Here is an 18609-nt window from a genome sequence, read left to right as displayed (position 1 = left end):
AAAACCTAGGAATTGGAATTTTTTAATCACCTTTTTATTCTTTTTTTTTTTCACATACAATCATTATCAAGCTCCATCAATTTTACCAAGAAAACAAACACCCCAGATCTTTCCACATGCTCACTTCCTCCATGGGCACCCCTCCCTCTTTGCCTACAGCACCACCATCTCTTGCTCATCCAGTTCTGAAGACCTCTGATTGAATCTCCTGCATCAGAGCTTGACCCCACTGTTCATGCTTCATACACTGGCCAACAGGATCTGTTCACTACAGCAATTTATAATCCATTGTGACCTGCTACAAAGCCTTAATGGCGTCTGTCAGCGTCTTCAAGGAAAACTCACCATGCCTACCAGGCCCATCTCATCTACCTGGCCTTGGCTGGCTCTCTGATGCCAACTTCACCCACTCTCACCCTCACTTAATGTCTTAGCCACTTGCTCCCATCTCAGAGCCCAGCCCTTCTGGTTCTTTCTACCCAGAATGCTCAGGCCCCCACCCATGAGTAGGATCCATTCTCTCACTCCTTGAGATTCTGATTCAAGTGACTTCCTTTGATTCTCTTCTTGATTCCCCAGCCCTCACGTTGTGCATTGGCCTGCTTAACTCCTTCCTGTCTATCTCTCTGTCATGAAATGTAAGCTCCTTGGGAAAAAGAAACAGTTAGTCTTGTTCACACCAGGATCCCCACTGTCTAGCTCAAGCACCAGGCACATGGAAAATGCTCCATCAGGTTTTAAAAATTATCTGAGACAAACAGGCAGAGCTCCCATTGGCTAATTCATTCCCAAATGCCCACAACAGCTAAGGGTCAAACCCAAAAGTCAGTGTCCCCTCCAATGGCTGCTTACCACTGGTTATCAGGACCTCCCCACAGCTTCCTGGCCATGGCTTTGGGGCTTCCCCGATAGGTCTCACCAAGCCAGGCACTCACACTGCTGTGCCCACATCTGCTCTTGGCTCACTGGAGAAATGAAGTATGTCCCAGACATCTACAGGTCCCCACAGACTAAATGCAAACCAACTGTAAGATTTAGCACATCTTCCCCCAGGGTCTGTTGTTAGAATGTGCCATGAGGTAGGGAGGGAGAAAGAGGGGAAAGGAAATTCAAGAGGAGAGAGAGACAGAAGGAGAGGGAAGGCATGAAGATGGACAAGGAGTGAGGGAAGGAAGGAAGGAAGGGAGGAAGGAAGGGAGGAAGGAAGGAAGGAAGGAAGGAGAATGGATTTGGAGGGTTTCATATTTAGTTAATACTAACAGTTGCCTTCTGGAACATTTCCCAAGCACTCTAGATTAAATGATCTAGGGGTTCAATAGTCAAGAAATCTGTTTATTTTTGTTTCACAGTTTTTGCTAAATAGATCTGACCATGGAGTCTTTCCAGTCTTGATCCCTTCCAATAAGGTCATCCAAGTTATTCAGAAAACTCTGGGGGAAGTGAGGAGTGTGTGGAGATGTATGGTTGTACCAATGGAACTGGTTGTGATCAAGAAGTGGGGGGCATGAATCTGTGTCAACTTGCAGGGTTTGGGCCCTCCTCCCAGTCCCTAAATTTCTCAACCTGTGGTCCACCTTCCCCAGTGTGTGCCTTAAACTCTCAGATCCACAGGGGCAGCTTAGCATTGCCTGCCTCTTAAAACATCCATGATAGTGGAAGTCTTGATGGGAGGGAAGGGAAGGCTATTTATGGTTATATGAAGAGAAACTCAATTTTGTTACTCAACCGTATGCAAGCTCTGGGTGAAATTTTCAGCTGATGTGTTGTGCTTGTGTTAGCTGCTAGCTGCTAAGCCCTCAGACCATCCCAGGAAATGTCTCCTCTCCTCTGCTCACAGGGGTCCCTTGATGAAAAAGTGTGAGCAGCCCTGATAAGCAGTCGAAGGCCCTTCAGCAGGGCCTGCCGTGAAGTCATTGGGATGTGCGGGGGATTAGCCTAGCAAGGAGCTTGGGAGGCAGTGTGGGGAAGAGAGAGCGATAAGATTACCTGTCCAGGTCCCACTGGTCACTAAGCAATGGGTGACAGCATTGCGTCAGGCTCCACCACCTGCTGTAGCCCACCAAGTGGGGCATCCACTTGCTCTTGACTGTTATTGCTGTTCTGCCCCCAGACTGGAAGACCGCAGCCCGCTAATCAGACCTACTAAAGGGATCCCCAGGCCCCCAGGCCCTAACCACTTCTCCTCCTGGTCTCTCTAAGACCTATACAGCCACTGGCTGTTGTTATAAGACCATCCATTCCCCGTAGTCATAAGACAAATACACTCTATGAAGTCCGCCAGACCTGCCCCTTCACTCCCCTCTCCAGCAGTTCCCAGGCTGCATGAGGGGGCTAAATGTGGGCTGCATACTCACCCATACACCTGGGGGAGGAGGATCTGTGGCCCATCTCCTGCCATGGGGGAAGGGTCTCGTGGATTGCTGGACAGCTTTGGAGGTGTCCTCTGGGGATACGGGTAGTTGGGCTGGACAAAGGGGACGTAGCTCAGCAGTGGAGGGCAGGAAGAGCGGAAAATCTGCTGTCCCATCTGCTGTGGGTTGTACGGCGTTACCTGCCAGAGGGGAGGAACGGGTGAGATCGCCTCTCCCAGCCCTAACATGAAACACAGCCACCACTCCCTTGGCCCCTGAGTCTCCATTCACTGTTGGGTACATGGAAAGCACAGAGCTCAGCCTCTGGAGTAGTCTGGTAATTTACTGAGTTTATCTGAGACTTGGTTTCTTCATCTGTATAATGGACAAGCTACCTACAACATGTGACAATAGAGAGATAGACATCTAACAAAGAACGAGTAAATCTTTCTGTTTTTGTCCCTGCCTCCCAACCTGCTTTGCCATAGCCATTCACTTTCCCCTTAGAGTAGGCTCCAGATCAGCTTGGGTCCCACAGCCCAGACATCTGGCCCAGGGAGGTGGGAAGTGGGAGGTGGGAAGAGGTGTCCTGCCCTGGGGACAGTGGTCTCCACACTGCTCTCCATGACAGCCATCCTGGAACAGGCACACACCCTGGAATACAGCCACAAATACACAAATACACACAGCCACACGTGGCAGGTGATCAACATGACAGACAGCAGGAGTCTCTGAGAAAGGGCACTAAAGTGTGCACTGGGATGCACACGGTAGGGGGAGGCGCTGAACTCAGGACACAGCCCCATCACCCATCACTGGGACTCCTTCCTTGCTTCCGACAAGGCCAGGACCTCATGTCTTGTTGCCTGACAAGTCTCCGGTACTAAGACATCACAGCTGCTCAATAAGCACATCTTGAATGAATGCAAAATGGGGAAGAGGGAACAAGAGATGTGACCACTTAACATCTGCTGGAACACTTAAAATGACAGGGAGCTCCTGACGTCATGAGCACCGTATTCCACCACTGACGTCTCTGAACATAAGTGAGCCATTTCTGACGATAGCTCTCCCCGTGTGTGCAGGGCAGGGCAGGTCCACAGAGAAGCGCGGATGTTTCTGCCTCTCTGCGTTGTAAGCAGAATCTGGGGGGTCACAAACTCAGGGATTTGACACTCGGCCAGCCCTCTGCTACCTTGCAACCCCAAGAAGCAGCACCTGCTAGTGCCTTAGTCGGTATGCCAAACCCTTGCCCTGCATCCTCCTTTTGGAACTCTGTACGATCCCATCATTCCCACCTCCCAAAGGAGGAAAACTGAGACCCAGGAAAGTTGAGTGATTTCCCTGTACTTCCAGGGTGTGTGCTGCAGGAAGGACCCCCGCCCCCCCACCAAGAGTTACTGAGAATCTATACCCTCTGTTGAGGCTTCTCTCTGCTGTGCCTTCTGGACATCTGAGTCCCACTTTCAAGGTTTGTGCAAAAATCCCCCAATGGGGATGTAAGACCCAGTGAGGCTGGACAAGATAACCAAGGCCACCAGAAGACAAACTCATCAAGCCCATGGGAAAGACCAGGAGGGCACCACCTGGAAACCCTAATGCCATGCAGGCAGCAAGCACAGACTCCCCTGATCTTCACAGTGGGAGGAAGCCATGGTTCTTGGGCTCTGTTCAAAAGCCTACCTTTAGGGGCAAGTGTTTGAGCTAGTGGATGAGATGCCAGTAAAGACATCTGTCCCATATCCAAGTGCATGGTTTTGAGTCTTGGTTAGGGCTCTGGACTGCAGCTTCCTGTTAACCCAAATCCTGGAAGGCAGCAGGTGAAGGCTCAAGTAGTGGGGGCCTTGCCATCCACATGGGAGACCTGGATTGAGTTTCTAGTTCCTGGCATCAGCCAGGCCCAGCCCTAGCCACTGCAGACATTTGGAGAGTATGAATTTGTAGATGCAAGTTTTCTGTATATCTCTCACTCTGTCTCCCAAGTAAGAAATGCAAGCATATCCCTGATTCCATAGAATTAACACACAAAACAGAGCTTTGTGTATTGCTCAAACTTCTCCAAATTTCCTCTTTCCTGACAAAAACAGTCCAACAATGTACTTGGAATGCCACGTATGTATATCTATATACATACAAATGTGTATGTATATATATGTGTGTGTATGTATGTATGTATGTATATAAAGCTTCTATATAAAAAGAAGGTGGAGAATGTCTGGCCCACCGGCCATATATAACGCCTGTAAAATCCTGTGGTCTGGTTCTTGCTCTGTTTGGGCAACATAGGCAGGACTTTAAATTCAAAAACAAGTCTACAACAGGTTCATTTTTAAGATGATCATGGTGTACGACCTAAAAATAATGTTTTAACGCTCAAAACGGCCCTCAACAGAAAGCTTTCCTCATTCCTAGCAGATGTCCTTGGAAAGGGATTGAGGAAAGCAGCAGCGGTTGCCTAAAGTTTTACTTTTTCTTTACCATTTTCATTGCACCTCTCTCTCTCTCTCTCTCTCTCTCTCTCACACACACACACACACACACACACACAACATGACTCTGGATCTAGAACCCTATCACTGCCTGCTACATGAAGGAGAAGTGGCTGAGGTTCCCACAGCCTCGCTTCATCTCAGGAGGCAGAGAGCTCCACAGTACTCCTGGCCCGGTGAACTCAAGTAACCTACACCTATGGACCCTTCCCCAGCCTCTGAAACATTCCTACGTATTCTGGATTGAAGTGAAGCTGACAGAGGAATGGTGGGGCTCCCTGGGAGAGAGGAGAGGCAGTGGAGCTCATGGGTCAGAGAGTGGGGGGTGTTCACCTGTCAGGAGGCTGCACAGCCATCTTGGGAGTGAAGCAGCTCAGTGTTTGATGCCTCTGTGCCCCTGTGTCCAGCCCCTTTCTCACATCCCATCCATGCTCCGGCACTCCACTTCCTTGCCCAGTTTCTGGGTCTGTTCACAGGTTGGCACACCTGTGTGCTCAGGCTGCTTGGTGGCTAACCCCATCCATATTTCTATCCAGTTCCATGTGTGTTTGTATGCCTATTTCATCTACTTTGTTTTGATCCTGCACGCTACACTTTTGCATATCTGTGTCCCAGGCCAGTAAAGCATGGATTAGGAGTGCCAGGCTGTCCAAAGCTAGATGGCAACTCTGCCCTCCTCTTACTGTCCAGCCAAGAGTCATCCCCAACCTTCCCACTCAGCAAATAAAAATACTGAAGTTTGGGGCCAGCATTATGATGTAGTAAATTAAGTCATCACCTGTGACACTAGCGTCACCAGTTCATGTCCCAGCTCTTTCAGTTCTGATTTCAGCTCCCTCTTACTGTGCCTGGGAAAACCATCATGGATGGCCCCCCAAGTTCTTGGTCGCTGTGTGCAGGATATGCAGGAAGAAGCCCCTGGTTCTTGGCTTTGTCCTGGCTCAGCCCCAGCTGATGAAGCCATTTGGTCAGTGAATCAGAGGATGACAATATCTGTGTGTGTGGGGGTGTATCTCCCCTCTCTGTAACTCTGCCTTTCTAAAAAGATAAACAAATATTAAAAAGAAAAACATGGGACACTCAGCTTATCCGTCTAATTCTCCACCTGCAGCACCAGGAGCCCATACGGGCACCGGTTCTAATTCCAGTGGCCCTGCTTCCTATCCAGCTCCCTGCTTATGGCCTGGGAAAGAAGAAGAGGACAGCCCAAAGCCTTGTGACCCTGCACCCTTGTGGGAGACCCAAAAGAAGCTCTAGGTTCCTGGTTTCAGATCAACTCAACTCTGGCCATTGCGGCCACTTGGGCAGTGAACAAGCAGACTAAAGACCAAGTCTCTCTCTCTCTCTCTCTCTCAACTCAACTCTGGCCATTGCGGCCACTTGGGCAGTGAACAAGCAGACTAAAGACCAAGTCTCTCTCTCTCTCTCTCTCTCTCTCTCTCTCTCTCTCTCTCTCTCTCTCTCTTTCTCTCTTCTTTCTCCTCTGTGTGTGTGTGTCTGTAAATCTGCCTCTCCAATTAAAATGAATAAATCTTTAAAAGAAACAGTTAAATTGAAATTACAAATAAATAACTACCATTGTTAGTGTATTCCCCAGAACTCAGCATCCTTATTTGTCACTTGCCTCATGGGTAGAGTAGTTAGTAGTTAGTGCATGTGGATCCTTCAGACAAGGTCCTGGCACATAAGAAGGACTCCATTAAGTGCCAACTGTTATTGCCTCTCAGGGACATTGGTTTGTTTTTACATGTATATTGGGACATATGTGTGCAGACAACAGTGTTCACAAAGTATCTTGGTGACCAGCTCAGAAAGGCCAGGGGAACCACTGGTCTCAGACTCCAGTCCTGGAGGTCTTCATGGAACTGAGGCAGGGATGGGAAGTGGTCTACTCACCTGCCGGGGGTAACAACCCAGCTGAGGGTGCACTGCCTGTTGGTACGGCATCCTTGTAGCCCGCGGTGGGTACAGGCCCTAGGGAGAGAGGAGGAGGCTCATTGCTGCTGGACAAGGGTGTCCAGCCAACCAGCAACAGCCACTCTGCTCAGCCACTGGCTCCTACACCTGGATGTTCAAATGTCTCATTTGGGAGCAAGATAGGGCAAATAAAATGTATGCCTTATGGGAAACCTGATATTAACAGACTTTACAGCCTTTTTAGTGAGCACTTAAGATGCAAATTTCAAGCACTTGACTGCCCCCTGGAATCCCAGATCTACCCCTTCCCATCCTGGTGACCTTGGAACAGTCACTTCAGAATAGGGCCTGCAAAGCTTGTGAGGGTGGCCGCACTAACTTTGTCAATGCCCACATCCCTCGTCAAAATGCCTTTCCTCAATTCCCATTCATGCCCAAGGACTCGTGGTGTCCATGTACACGTGTGTGTGTGTGTGTGTGTGTGTGTGTGTGTTGGTTTGCATCCATGTTTTCTTAAGTGCATCTGCACATGTGCTTGTATTTGTGTCCATGGGCTGTTTACAAATGTACAACCGGGAATCAGATGCATTAGCTTTGAATTGCTGTTGCTGAGCGTCCGTGCGTACACACATATGCCTGTTTCTAGAAGCTGCCCATGAAGGCTGCTGGGAGGATAAGTGAGTTAATTATCTAAAGCATTGGCTGATGCCCAGCATGTGTATGGAGTCTGCAGCAGTCAGGTCTGCTCCTCATCTCTCACACCTACTGCTTAGCAAAGGCTCTCTAGCAACTCAGCCAGATGGAGAATGGAAATTTTGTTCACAGCTCTCCATGGGGCCACTGTGGGGTATCCATGTATACACATAGACACGAGACTACCCCCTTTGACACGTGCACATAACCCTTTTTCAGTCTCTGACTATGCCCTTAACTGCCAATCCAGAGGTACTCCCAAGGTAAAGGTCAACGCCCAAAGCTCCTCTCACCCCAGGACAGCATCCCACGCAGACACAGCTTTCCTCGTGGGCTAAGCTTGTGTTGATGATCAAGGTGTTGGTGACCAACACTACCACTCTTGACCTGCCATGAGCTCCTCACAAAAGGCCTTGATTCCTCTGATGTATGGGAAAGTCTCCCAGAAATCCTGGTGCCCCACTTGGCAGGTTCCCTAGAGTGAGTGCAAGCCCTCTGCGTGTCCCTCCTGGCTCTCTCCCCGGTACACGGAGTGCTTAGGATCCTACACAGGGGCATCTCCTACCTGACACCAGTTCCCAGCCTGACACTTTGTCAGTCTCACCATTATGACCACAGGATGGTTCCTGAAACCTCAGCCTTGTCCTGTTCCTGGACAGAGAAGTCCAAGAAGCAAGTATCCTTGCCCATGCCCAGTTCTCCAACACCCCTGAGCATTCCACTAAGTGTCTCTCCTCTAATTCACCCCTGTTCAACCTCATTAAAACAGCCAACTTTCCTGGACTGAAGGATGGCCGGCCTCCCCATCCCAGCCTGGCCTGTGCAGGATAGTGTGGTCCTACTCAGCTGCACCCCGCAGCAGAGTTTCAGGAGAAGGCCACATATTCATCAGCACAAAAATTGTGATTGTTGTAGAACTGAAATTTTGTAAAATCACAAGGGAAGCTAAATAAATGCTCAGCCTTCTCGGCTGGAGGTCGTGGTCTTTCCCCATCTGCTTTCTCCCTGCTCACTTGGGAGCAGAGTTCCCTCTCGTCAAGCAGCCTAGGTACCTCTACAGCTCCTCGGGGTCGAGGCCTCTGTCTCCCATCCCTCCAAGTCCCTCCACAGCAGACCTCTGAGCAAATTGGATTTGGGCTCTCATCTCTACTCCTAGTGCCAAGCAGAGGAAAGACCAGGAAAAGCCATTCCCTATCTCCCTTCTCTGTCCTCTCAAGGCCTACCAATCCCTGACCCCATTTCCTGAAGACAACCAGGGCCAGATAAGAAAAAAAAAATCCCCATTGCGTGCAAGATTTTGCAGTGTCTTTTCCCATTCATGGACTTGATGATTCCTTGCAGCAGAAATCAGTGGATGCTGCTGCTGGAGCTGTGATGATGGCAGTGAAACCATTTTACAGGCAAGGAAACCTGGACTCAAAGTGGTCAACTAGCTTGCCCAAGGTCACACAGCTTAGAGGCAGCAGAATCTTGAAGCTCAAAGTTACTGCATTTCAAAACCTACCTTTTCGACATTAACTCGGGCCTAGGCAGCTGTTTCAGGACTAGCTGGGAAGAAGTAAATGAGGCCGTCTTTAGTTCCGACCTGGAAGAGTCAATCCTTCTATGGCCAACCCCAGCTGAGCCTGTTCAGTCCCAGCAGGTCCTACCAAACCACAGCCATCTACCGCCTATACACAGAGGCTGGGGAACTTCAGGGAATTGGCCCTGCCCTGGGAATACAAGCATCTCTGAATGAGGAGGAAATCTCTTTCACTCAAATAGTCAAGTCCAAGGAAATTAACAAAGAGAAACTACCCCAACCTAGCAAAGCAAACCATTGTAAATTAGCTTTTTACATGGTGCACTCTGGAAGCTCATTTTAGAGCCAACTGGTTTACAATAAATAAAGTATGTAATTGTTTCTCTTGCAGACAGAGGTGCAGGACTGCTCTGTGGTTTAGTCCTGAACTTGTGTTAGACTCTGAGCCTCTTGATCATCTTTGAATCTTCTCTCCCAGCCCAGTGGTGGAGAGTGTGGAACATAGGTTTTCAAAATCATTCAAATGAATGAAAAAATAAAGAGGAATAAGGAGAATATGGTTGAATCAACAGTGGACCAGCAGGCCTCAAGGTGCACGGGTAGAAGAACAGGCAAAAATGAAGGAGTCAGTCACTCAATGACCATGGCATTATTTAGTCCCAAGACCTGTGTAAGGAGACTATAGGGTGGGCATGGAATTAATGCTGAATTTCCATTTAGAACCTTCCTCTGCAACCTCTCCCTTTGGTGCTGGGTGGAAGGCTTTTTCCAGGACAGACTATGGGTGCCTGATCCCTTCAGCACACAAGCAGAATGGCTTGGAAAGAAGTGAGAACGACTTGGCTAAATTCTGTGAAGATGTCAGAGCTGTGTCCGGGGGACCAGCTCATTGAGAGTCCTTTGGCATCTAGGACACTGAAACCACAAGGCTTATCTGCTCTGCTACAGAGGAGGAAATGACATAGGGGCTGTGACAGGACTCAGAGGAGGATTATCAGTGGCAGGTAGATTTCCTTCTATAGGTTTTGCTGCACCAGATTAGGGTCACAGCTTGCCAAGGGGGTAGACCATGAATCTACAAATGCAAGATCCTGGCCTCCACCATACAACTATATGTGTTCTGGCAAAGAACCAGATGGAAGAGGTGGGAGCAAGTCAGAGATGGAGAAATCTGAAGACACTGAGCAGCTTTCCTGAAAAACACGGAGCGCTATCTAAAGGGACTGCTTTAGTTATTGGATTGGACAAAGGTTTAAACCGGAGTGGACGTTTATTTGATTTTTCCCATCCTTCTACCAAGTGGGCGACAGCTCTTAAGGGATATTAAGTTAAATGGACAAGATAAAGAAACTACATTTGCCCTGCATAAATAAGTTCTGTGAGTAGAATTTCCAACCCAGCTACAAGTGTGTCTGGCCATAAATCCTCTTCTAGCTATGAGTCCAAGAACAAGAGTTTGTGCCTAGCCACCTTAGCTGGTACAAACTAAGACAGCTTACTTGTAGTTTAAATATGGTAGTCATATAATTTGTAATCCAAACCAGGGCTTTCAAGAGTGAGGTAGAGATGCATTGCTGAGTATCCTGGGGCAAAAGACACAGACTGTCCCAAATAGCCCACAGAATAATTAACACCCAACTTTAAAGAAAGTCACAGGAAACCGATAGGGAAGAGAACTATGACACCATCTTATTCTAGGGTTCCCAGCACTTAACCAGCAACAACTAGCAAAGCAGCTTTGAAATAAATGGTACAAAGCAAACCAGATTCCAGGAAGTGGAAAAAGTGAACTCATGTGTTGTGCTGTGTGTGTACCTTAGCAGCCATGATCACTAACGAGTTGACAAGTTGGTGGTGTCCTGTGTAGACCCCATGGAGATTCAAGATTGGAGGATGGCCTTTAAAAACAGTCCAAAAGTTTTTTATGCAGCAGAGTCCCAGCAAACCATACTCCCAACAGGGCCAGAGCCAACGTGGATGACCACCTGGAGTCCCAGGACCCACTCACCTGATACTGTGGGAAAGCTGAGTGATTGGGGTACACAGGTGCAGGCGGATAGTTCAGGTTGAGCCAGAGTGGCTGGTTCAGATTTGCTGAGGTCAAAGCTGTGGCAAAACGAGGGTTGAAAACGTTCCCTGTGTACTTGATGTTCTTGTCAGCAGCTGTGACAGATGGATTAACTGCAGATCACAGCAGAGGCAGAGCATGTCAGCATGAAGGCAAGGGCCTGCAGTAGTATGACTGCCCCAGGCCAGGCCCCTGAAACTCTAACAAGGCTTTTCAAAGTCCTGATGAGCTTCTTTAAGAATGCAACCCTGGTTCACACTTTGTGTGTTTGAAAGAAACAGAAATCCCAACATGGACTGGAGTTTCTGCCTTTCACAGAGGAGACAGTTTAACAGGGAATAAAAATGGACCTGATTTCTAGAGCTATGTTTTACTTACAAAACCACATCCTTTCAAGTGCCCTAATAAAATTCAGCTTTTTTTAAATCAACAACTGCTATCCTATTGGAATTCGTTCTTATCAAATTAGAAAGCAGTCCTGCTGCCTCAAGACACAAACTTTGAGTGTGTGTCTTGCACAGAATATTATCCATATAGAAATAATCGTTAAATTTTTTAAAAGGTTAAGTAATTTAGGGCACAGTGACTTAAAATCATGTGGATAAATGTGATCAGGTTGAGCTGTTCCAGGATATAAGTTCCCTATTCTCCTCTACAAGTTATCCTGCAGGTTGATAGGATCAGAAAGGGGTCTTTGATTTCCCTTTTCTTGGCATCTTTTGGGGAAGGAAATTTGACTGAAACAGTTGGACTAGGGTTGGGGAGAGAAAGGAGAGATACAAATAATCTAAATAGTTCAAGTATGCAAATATCTAATTACATCTAAATGATCTAAAGCATGGGATTTTTCTGTCTTGGGATGTGTGAGAGGATACAATCTATGCTGGGTCAAGGCTATATTCAAAATCGACGGCTACTAAAACTCTAGCTACTGGAGTAGGGAACATCTAGCCCATAGGACATAGAAGGTCTGGCTGGCTCTACCAAGATAACCATAGCCAGCGTTCTGCATTCAGTAAATCTTCAGTAGGCTTTCTAAGCTGATAGTCATATGTGGCTCATGAATGATGCTATAATATCTAAACAGTCCTTGGCAGAAAAAGGGTGTGCCCCTTTGCTGGTAATTGTTTTTCCAACAAGAATGATAGGGAGAAAGTCAGCTCCATCATTTGGCTGAGAAAAGAAGTGACTTGCCCATGGTTTGGGCAGCTTCTTGGTGACCCAGCCACCTCTGGGGCATAGGAGTGTGTTTGAAATCCCATCATTCTTCTGCAGCCCCTCCCTGGATTTGCTTACGTTTTGGGTCCAGTCCCTCCACATCCACTTTGTTGCGAAACTTCAGCTGCCCACTTGGGTTTTTGGTAGCTCCAAGGAACTCAGAGAGCAGATTCTTCTCAGCGGGCCATACAGGCTTCTTGGATGGCACAGTCATGGATGGGGTACCCACTGGGTCATTGCAACCCTCCTCACCACAGGTATCCTTCCGATTCTGGGGCCACAGGCTAACAAAGAAGTTGTCTCGACACTTGGTTGAATCTTTGTTGCCAGAGTTCTGTTCTATAGCAGGAGAGAAATAAATAAATGCCTGGAGAGGAGCACATATTGGGTGTAGGGAGCACCATTTTCTGGAAAGCATGATGGCTCCTCCATACCACATACCTGAGACCCAGACCATTCAAGTGCCTCTCAGCCACATATATACAGCTCAGCCTGTCCTTGAAACTTACCCAGACCATTGCTCAGTCTAGCCCTCCTGCCTTCATGAATCCATCTGTTTATTCACCTATGCTTTCCTCTTCCTTTACCTCCATCCATCTGCCTATAATCCATATATTCACACATCCATGCTCCACCCACCCATCCAACCATCCAACTCTTATACCACTCACTCACCTATCCATCCATCCTTCCACCCACCCATCTACCCATCCACACACTTACATATCCATTCAACCATCCATTCTTGCAACCTTCCATCTATTCCTCTACCCACTCATGCATCCATTCATCCATCCATCCACACATATATCACTCAAAAATCCACCCATTCAGTTATCCATCCATCCACTCACCTACCCACCATCCACCTACCCACCAACTCAATCACCAATACCCGCTCATCCATTCACCTTCCCCATCTATTTGCCCATCCTTTCACCCATCCATGCGCCCATCCACCCATCCACCCATCCACCTACCTATGCATCCACTGTTAGTTTCCTTTTCCCTTTATGTACATGAATTCATCCTTTTTTATATTGGTCAGTTCTTCAACTATCCTTTTTTCACCCTTTTTCTTTCCATTCTTCCTTTCCTTCCTTTCTTTTCTTTTTTCTCCCCCTCTCACTCCCTCCTCTCTTCCTTCCAACCATCTATGGTGCCGGAACTGGAGGCACAAACATGATGTGAGCAGTCTTGCTTTGAAGGAGTGTGAAACTGGGTGCTTAGTAGAGATACACATTTCCACAACTTGGACCCTACAGTTTGGCTCAATATCACACCTCTGTTTCTGTCTGTGGCTTACAGGTGATTCAGCTTGTTTGGCAGCTCCAGACCCTGCCCTGAGCACTGGGGACACGGTGATGAGTCAGAGCCAGTCTGCCCAGCGGTAGCTCATCACAAGCAAGGCAAGAGAGGCATGCTCAGAAATAGCTTTGGGACAAGGCAGGTGGGCCCCAAAGATGACAGAGGACATAATGGGAGAAAAGGATTGGCTGAATCCACTTTGTGTCTGAGAGGAGCTTTGTCCCCCAAAAGGAAGGAGGATTTCAGCAAGACCAGGCACATCTTGGATGAAAGCAAGATAGGAACAGAAATGGGCCAGAGGCTATAGACATGGGACTTGGGGCAGTCAATGGAGATGGCTGGGGTGTGGAGTCAGAGCACGATTAGTGCCAACTTTGGGTCTCTGCACATGGGCTGAGCAGTCATCTCAGAATGACTGTGTCTACACCACCACAGATCCCTCTGCCATGGCCCTCACTCACATGGAGGCCCCGAATGTCCTGGAAAACATGTATTAGGAATGGCCAACACATGGGCTTTAACATTTCTGCCCCCAAAGTAAGCTTATCTTTGAATTCCACTTTTCTGTGATCTTCTTGAAATGTCCCTGCAGTTCTTCCTTAGCAATGGAACTCTTCCTTGTGATTAAACACAGGGAAGAAATCTGTTAGCAGGAAGAAAGCTGTATGAACAATTTCTTTTTCCCTTTTCGAGGCATTGCCCTGTGGAAGCATGGAAGGGAGCTTCGTCCATCCACCTAGCCCCCTTTGATCCTTCCCTGACCTGGAATCTTACAAGGTGTCCTCGGTGCTTGGCTAAGAGACCTGGCCAATCTCTCCTATGACTGTTCTCCATGTGAGTCACACTGTAAGCCTCTGGGCTGTCCCTGAGTGGCCCTATCTGGGCACTTGGGCTTTAGGGTTTCCTGTTGACAGTGGACTTCACCTGCTCAGCTCTTGGAGCCCCAGCAATGCAGCCTCAATTTCTAGAATGGATCCGGGCCTGCTCTCCTTGTACCATCCAAGCACAGGAAAGAGCTGTGTTAGTCTAAGCCAATTTAGGAGACAGCAACATTTTTAGCAAAAACACATCCCTAGAGTCTCCTCCAAGAGTTCCTCCGGTTGCTGAGTTTAGGCCACAGCCACTATGTGGAAATACCAGTACTCACTAATAATAGCCCTCTCCCCAGGGACTGCCACACCTGCAGCCTTAAACACATACTTAGAGCCGCCTTAAACACCTACCCAGTTCCTTCCTCCAAGATCCAGGCCCACACGTCCCTGCCTAACGTTCCTTTGTCTCACTCACACATTTGCAATCACACACACAACACATATGCATAGAGACACATCAGATGTACCACACTTGCATTTTCAAAGCTCACTTTAGCACTTTTTGGCCAACATATTTGCACACATAAGACACACACGGACATGCACAAGAGATGGAACAGGTGGTTAGAACCCAGCAGCCCCATTCACTAGGGAGGTTTCCTCATTGGGGCTCAGCCCTCTCACACCCCTATCCCATCATCATTAGGCTGCTCCAGCCTGTCCAGCACCAAGATTCCAGCTCACTTGCCACGGCTTAGATTCCTCAGCCAATCTACAGTGCCTCACAACACACTCGTGGAGGACCTTGCTCCTGCTTCTCAGACAGATGGATTCAGGCCCTCTTGATCCATGGCCCTGGCAGCTGTCCATTTATACTCCTCACAGACTAGGGTCTCATTTTTCCTCTGAGTGACCTGAGTCTGATCTGCTCTCCTAATGACTACTAAGTATGGACAAATGACACTACCAAGAGCCTGTAGATCAGGAAAAACAAAAACAAAACAAAATGCTGCACTGTGGGGGAGAAGGTGAGGGTAATTTGGAAGGCAGTTGGTTTTCCCAGGAAAGGAAATCTTCTATGAGCTAATGGGGGTGCACTTTGTGAGCTGCTGGAGCCCTGGATAACAAATCCAGGGCCAAGAGTCTCAACCATCCCTAGAAAATGTATGTACTCACTCCTTGCCCCAAGGAGATCAGGCTTTGTGGGCAGAGTACATACCTCCCTTGGAAGCCTAATTGCTGCAACTGCCAGGTAAACCCCTTTACCAAGGCCTTCCTTCACACACTCTGGATTGCTGGAGGCGTCAACATATGGCTCAACCAGATTCAACCAGAGGCAGGTGGCTAAGACATCACATGAAATTCTGTATCCCACAGTAGAATGCTTGGGTTTGCATCCTGGTTCACCTGTTTCTATTCCAGCCCCCTGCTAACGTACGTCCTAGGAAGGAGCAGGTGACAGCTCTGGGGCTTGGGTTCCTGCCAGCCATGTCAGACAGCCAGACTGAATTCCAGGCTCTTGGCTTCAGCCTGGCTCACCTTATCTATTGGGAGTGAGCCAGCAAATGGAAGTTCTTTTTTCTCTTTTTTGAATCAAAACAAAGTAAATATTATTTTTAAAGTAGAAATAAAAACGTGGGTAGGTACTCCTGGTATCTATCCCCTTTCTCAATGCATGTTGGGACTAGTAGGGCCTCTGGATCTGCATGCACAAGCTGTATCCTGCCCTTGGGCAGCAACAGCAGGGCAGGCTTGCCCCTAGAAGCTGTGCACACTGTAGGCTGCTTTGCCTGCTTTGTACAAGGAGGCTTCCACTGCATACTGCGGCCCTGACCGGCTGCCTAGGAAGCCTCCCTTTTCCCCATGCAGGTCCACTCTTGGCCACTGTGCCCTGCCCCACTTACCCTGCAGCAACGGGTGCTCTTCAGGGTCAGTCTCAGGCTTGGAGCAGATCTTGGCAAACACCGGAAGCTGCTTCTTATGAGCAGGGAGCTCAGGGAGTTTGTCAGAGGTCTTGAGAGGAGGCGTAGGTGGCAACAGCAAAAAGGAGCCCAGCCCCGGGGTCTCATTGGGCTCAGAGCCGCTGAATATGCTGTTCTGCAAGAAGTCCTTGATGACCTTGGTCTCCTCCAGGACCGTCTTGTTGTCAGGGGTCTTGGACGTCTCTTTGGATTTCGGTGGAAATTGAGCCAGGAGTTTGCTGATCTTCGAGTTGGAGGCCCCCAGGCTGTGGCCCCCATTCTCTGCCTCTGTGGCACTCTTGAGCTTGGTGGCAGGTTGGGTGTCAGTGACTGTGGACATGGTGGAATCACAGTCCTGCAGGGCCCCAATGACAGGCACAGCTGCCTTCTGATGCACCAGCTCGTCGGTGGCACTGACAGTGGCTTCTGGGTGCTCACAGCTGCCTGCCACCAGAGGAGGTGCTGAGGCGCAGGTAGCTGGTTCCTTGGGCTCCTCAGGGCAGCAGCCAGATATATCCAGTTCTCCCGAGCCCTCCTGGACCGGGATAAAGTGCTCTTTGGTGAGGCTTAGGAACTCCTGCTCCACCAACAGGGAGATCTCATCTTTGTCACTGATGAGCTCCAGAGCTCTGCAAAGAGATCAGAGAGACAGAGGAGGTCAGTGCCAACTAGCACACCTTGGCTCTGTGGCAAGCCATGGGTTTCTCAAAAGAGAAAGGTTAATGCTTGCAAATCCAGCATCCCATATGGGAGCACAGGTCAAATCCAGGCTGATGTGCTTCTAATCTAGCTTCCTGCAAATGCACCTGGAAAAGCACTGGGTGATGGCCTAAGTGCTTGGATCCCTGCACCCATGTTGGGGACCTCACTTGAGTTCATGGCTTCAACCTGGTCCAGTCCTGACTTTTGCAATCATTTGGAGAGTGAATCAGTAAATGAAAGATTACTCTCTCTAAGTCACCTTTTCTTTGAAATAAACAAATACATCTTTAAAAGGCAGAGAACACAGTCACGCAGTGGACCGCTCCTCCAAAGGATTCTGAAGCACTTGGCAGGTGTAGCATCAAGAGCATGGTTCAAGGAGCAGGAGTGCCTGAGTCGTTTCCCTGCATTCTTACTGAGTGAATGGAAGCTGGTCACAGCCTCACAGAGCCTTAAGTTCAGCACCTTCCTCCCCACTTTGTTGCCCAGGACCTGAATCAACAAAAGACTAGAGATGTAGTTCATTGGGGGTATTTGCCCAGCAGCAAAGGGACCAGGAGGGAGCCAACAGCTCTAAGAGTGGAGTCCCATGTGCTGAGACCGTGTCCTGGCAAGGCCTCAGGAGCACTGCCCTTCTTGCATCTGCTCCTTGCAGAACGGCGCAACTGATGGGCTAAGTTCACACCCTGACTCCATCACTTCCACTCCATGTACTCTGGGAAAGCTGCTCAGCATCCTGAGGCTCCAGCTTCCGTGTCTGTTTAATAGCAACATCAGAGAGGCTCAGACACTCTCACAGGGTGTCTTCCATAGCGTTCAAGGGCAACACCAGTACCAGCAATTACTTCCACACCCTGTCAGCCAGGCTGGCCCCTGGACCCTACAATGGGGCCCCATGTACATCCATGACCAGCTGATTGGCACGGCATCTGACCATGTCACAGCCTTTGGATTTGGCCTCACTCGGTGGCAATACCCACAGTTAGCTGATCCGTGTACCACACCAAAGGGGTTCCCCTGGGCCCAGACACTGGTCTCTTATGCACCTCAGACCCCCAGCTGGACCCTTGCTGCCTGGCAACAGCCTGCCGCACCCACTAGTTTTACAGCTGCTACACTCTTGGATTACTCCAGCTGAGGGTAAGGGTGGCAATCCTGCCGTCTGGTTGGTGTTTCTGCCTACCCACCAACATCTTTAGCAAGAAGTTACCTTCCTCCCAGTGCTCCCAAGGGAACCAGGACCATCCAGCCTAGCACCCTCTGCCAGATGAGGTGGCCACGACCTGAAGCATTCTGGAAGCTACCCAGCTCCTTGTACCAAGGGAGAAGCTAATGTAGAGGGGCAAAGGGGAAATCAGATCCCCCTGAGCAGGGCTCAGCTCCTGCAACTTGGGCGTTTTAGTCTGAGAGATGCAGTGCCCAGTCAAGCGGACCACTCTCTCAGGGGCACAGTAAGGCCACACACTGACATGCAGTGACCAGCAGCGACCATGCTTTCCAGAAAGTGTTCTTTGGGTATGTGCATACCTGCGTGTGCACACAGACATCTTCACAGATGTGTCTGATAC

At 48.9% G+C, this 18609-nt stretch overlaps 1 protein-coding gene across 1 annotated transcript in view; it reads right to left on the bottom strand.

Moving 5' to 3' along the window:
* C2H1orf94 (chromosome 2 C1orf94 homolog) overlaps nucleotides 1-18609 on the bottom strand; it is a 39292-nt gene that overhangs the window by 3108 nt on the left and 17575 nt on the right. Inside the window, exons 2-6 of the mRNA XM_058660829.1 lie at nucleotides 16283-16968; nucleotides 12337-12597; nucleotides 10981-11153; nucleotides 6737-6814; nucleotides 2355-2551 (exon numbers count right to left, since the gene is read on the bottom strand). Of these exons, the coding sequence (XP_058516812.1) occupies nucleotides 2355-2551; nucleotides 6737-6814; nucleotides 10981-11153; nucleotides 12337-12597; nucleotides 16283-16968 (1395 nt within the window). The remainder of the gene's footprint in view (nucleotides 1-2354; nucleotides 2552-6736; nucleotides 6815-10980; nucleotides 11154-12336; nucleotides 12598-16282; nucleotides 16969-18609) is intronic.

The sequence above is a fragment of the Ochotona princeps genome, chromosome 2, assembly GCF_030435755.1.
Source record: "Ochotona princeps isolate mOchPri1 chromosome 2, mOchPri1.hap1, whole genome shotgun sequence".
NCBI lineage: Eukaryota > Metazoa > Chordata > Mammalia > Lagomorpha > Ochotonidae > Ochotona > Ochotona princeps.
Note: the sequence above shows the minus strand (reverse complement) of the source record. Positions and strands in the feature narration are given on the sequence as shown.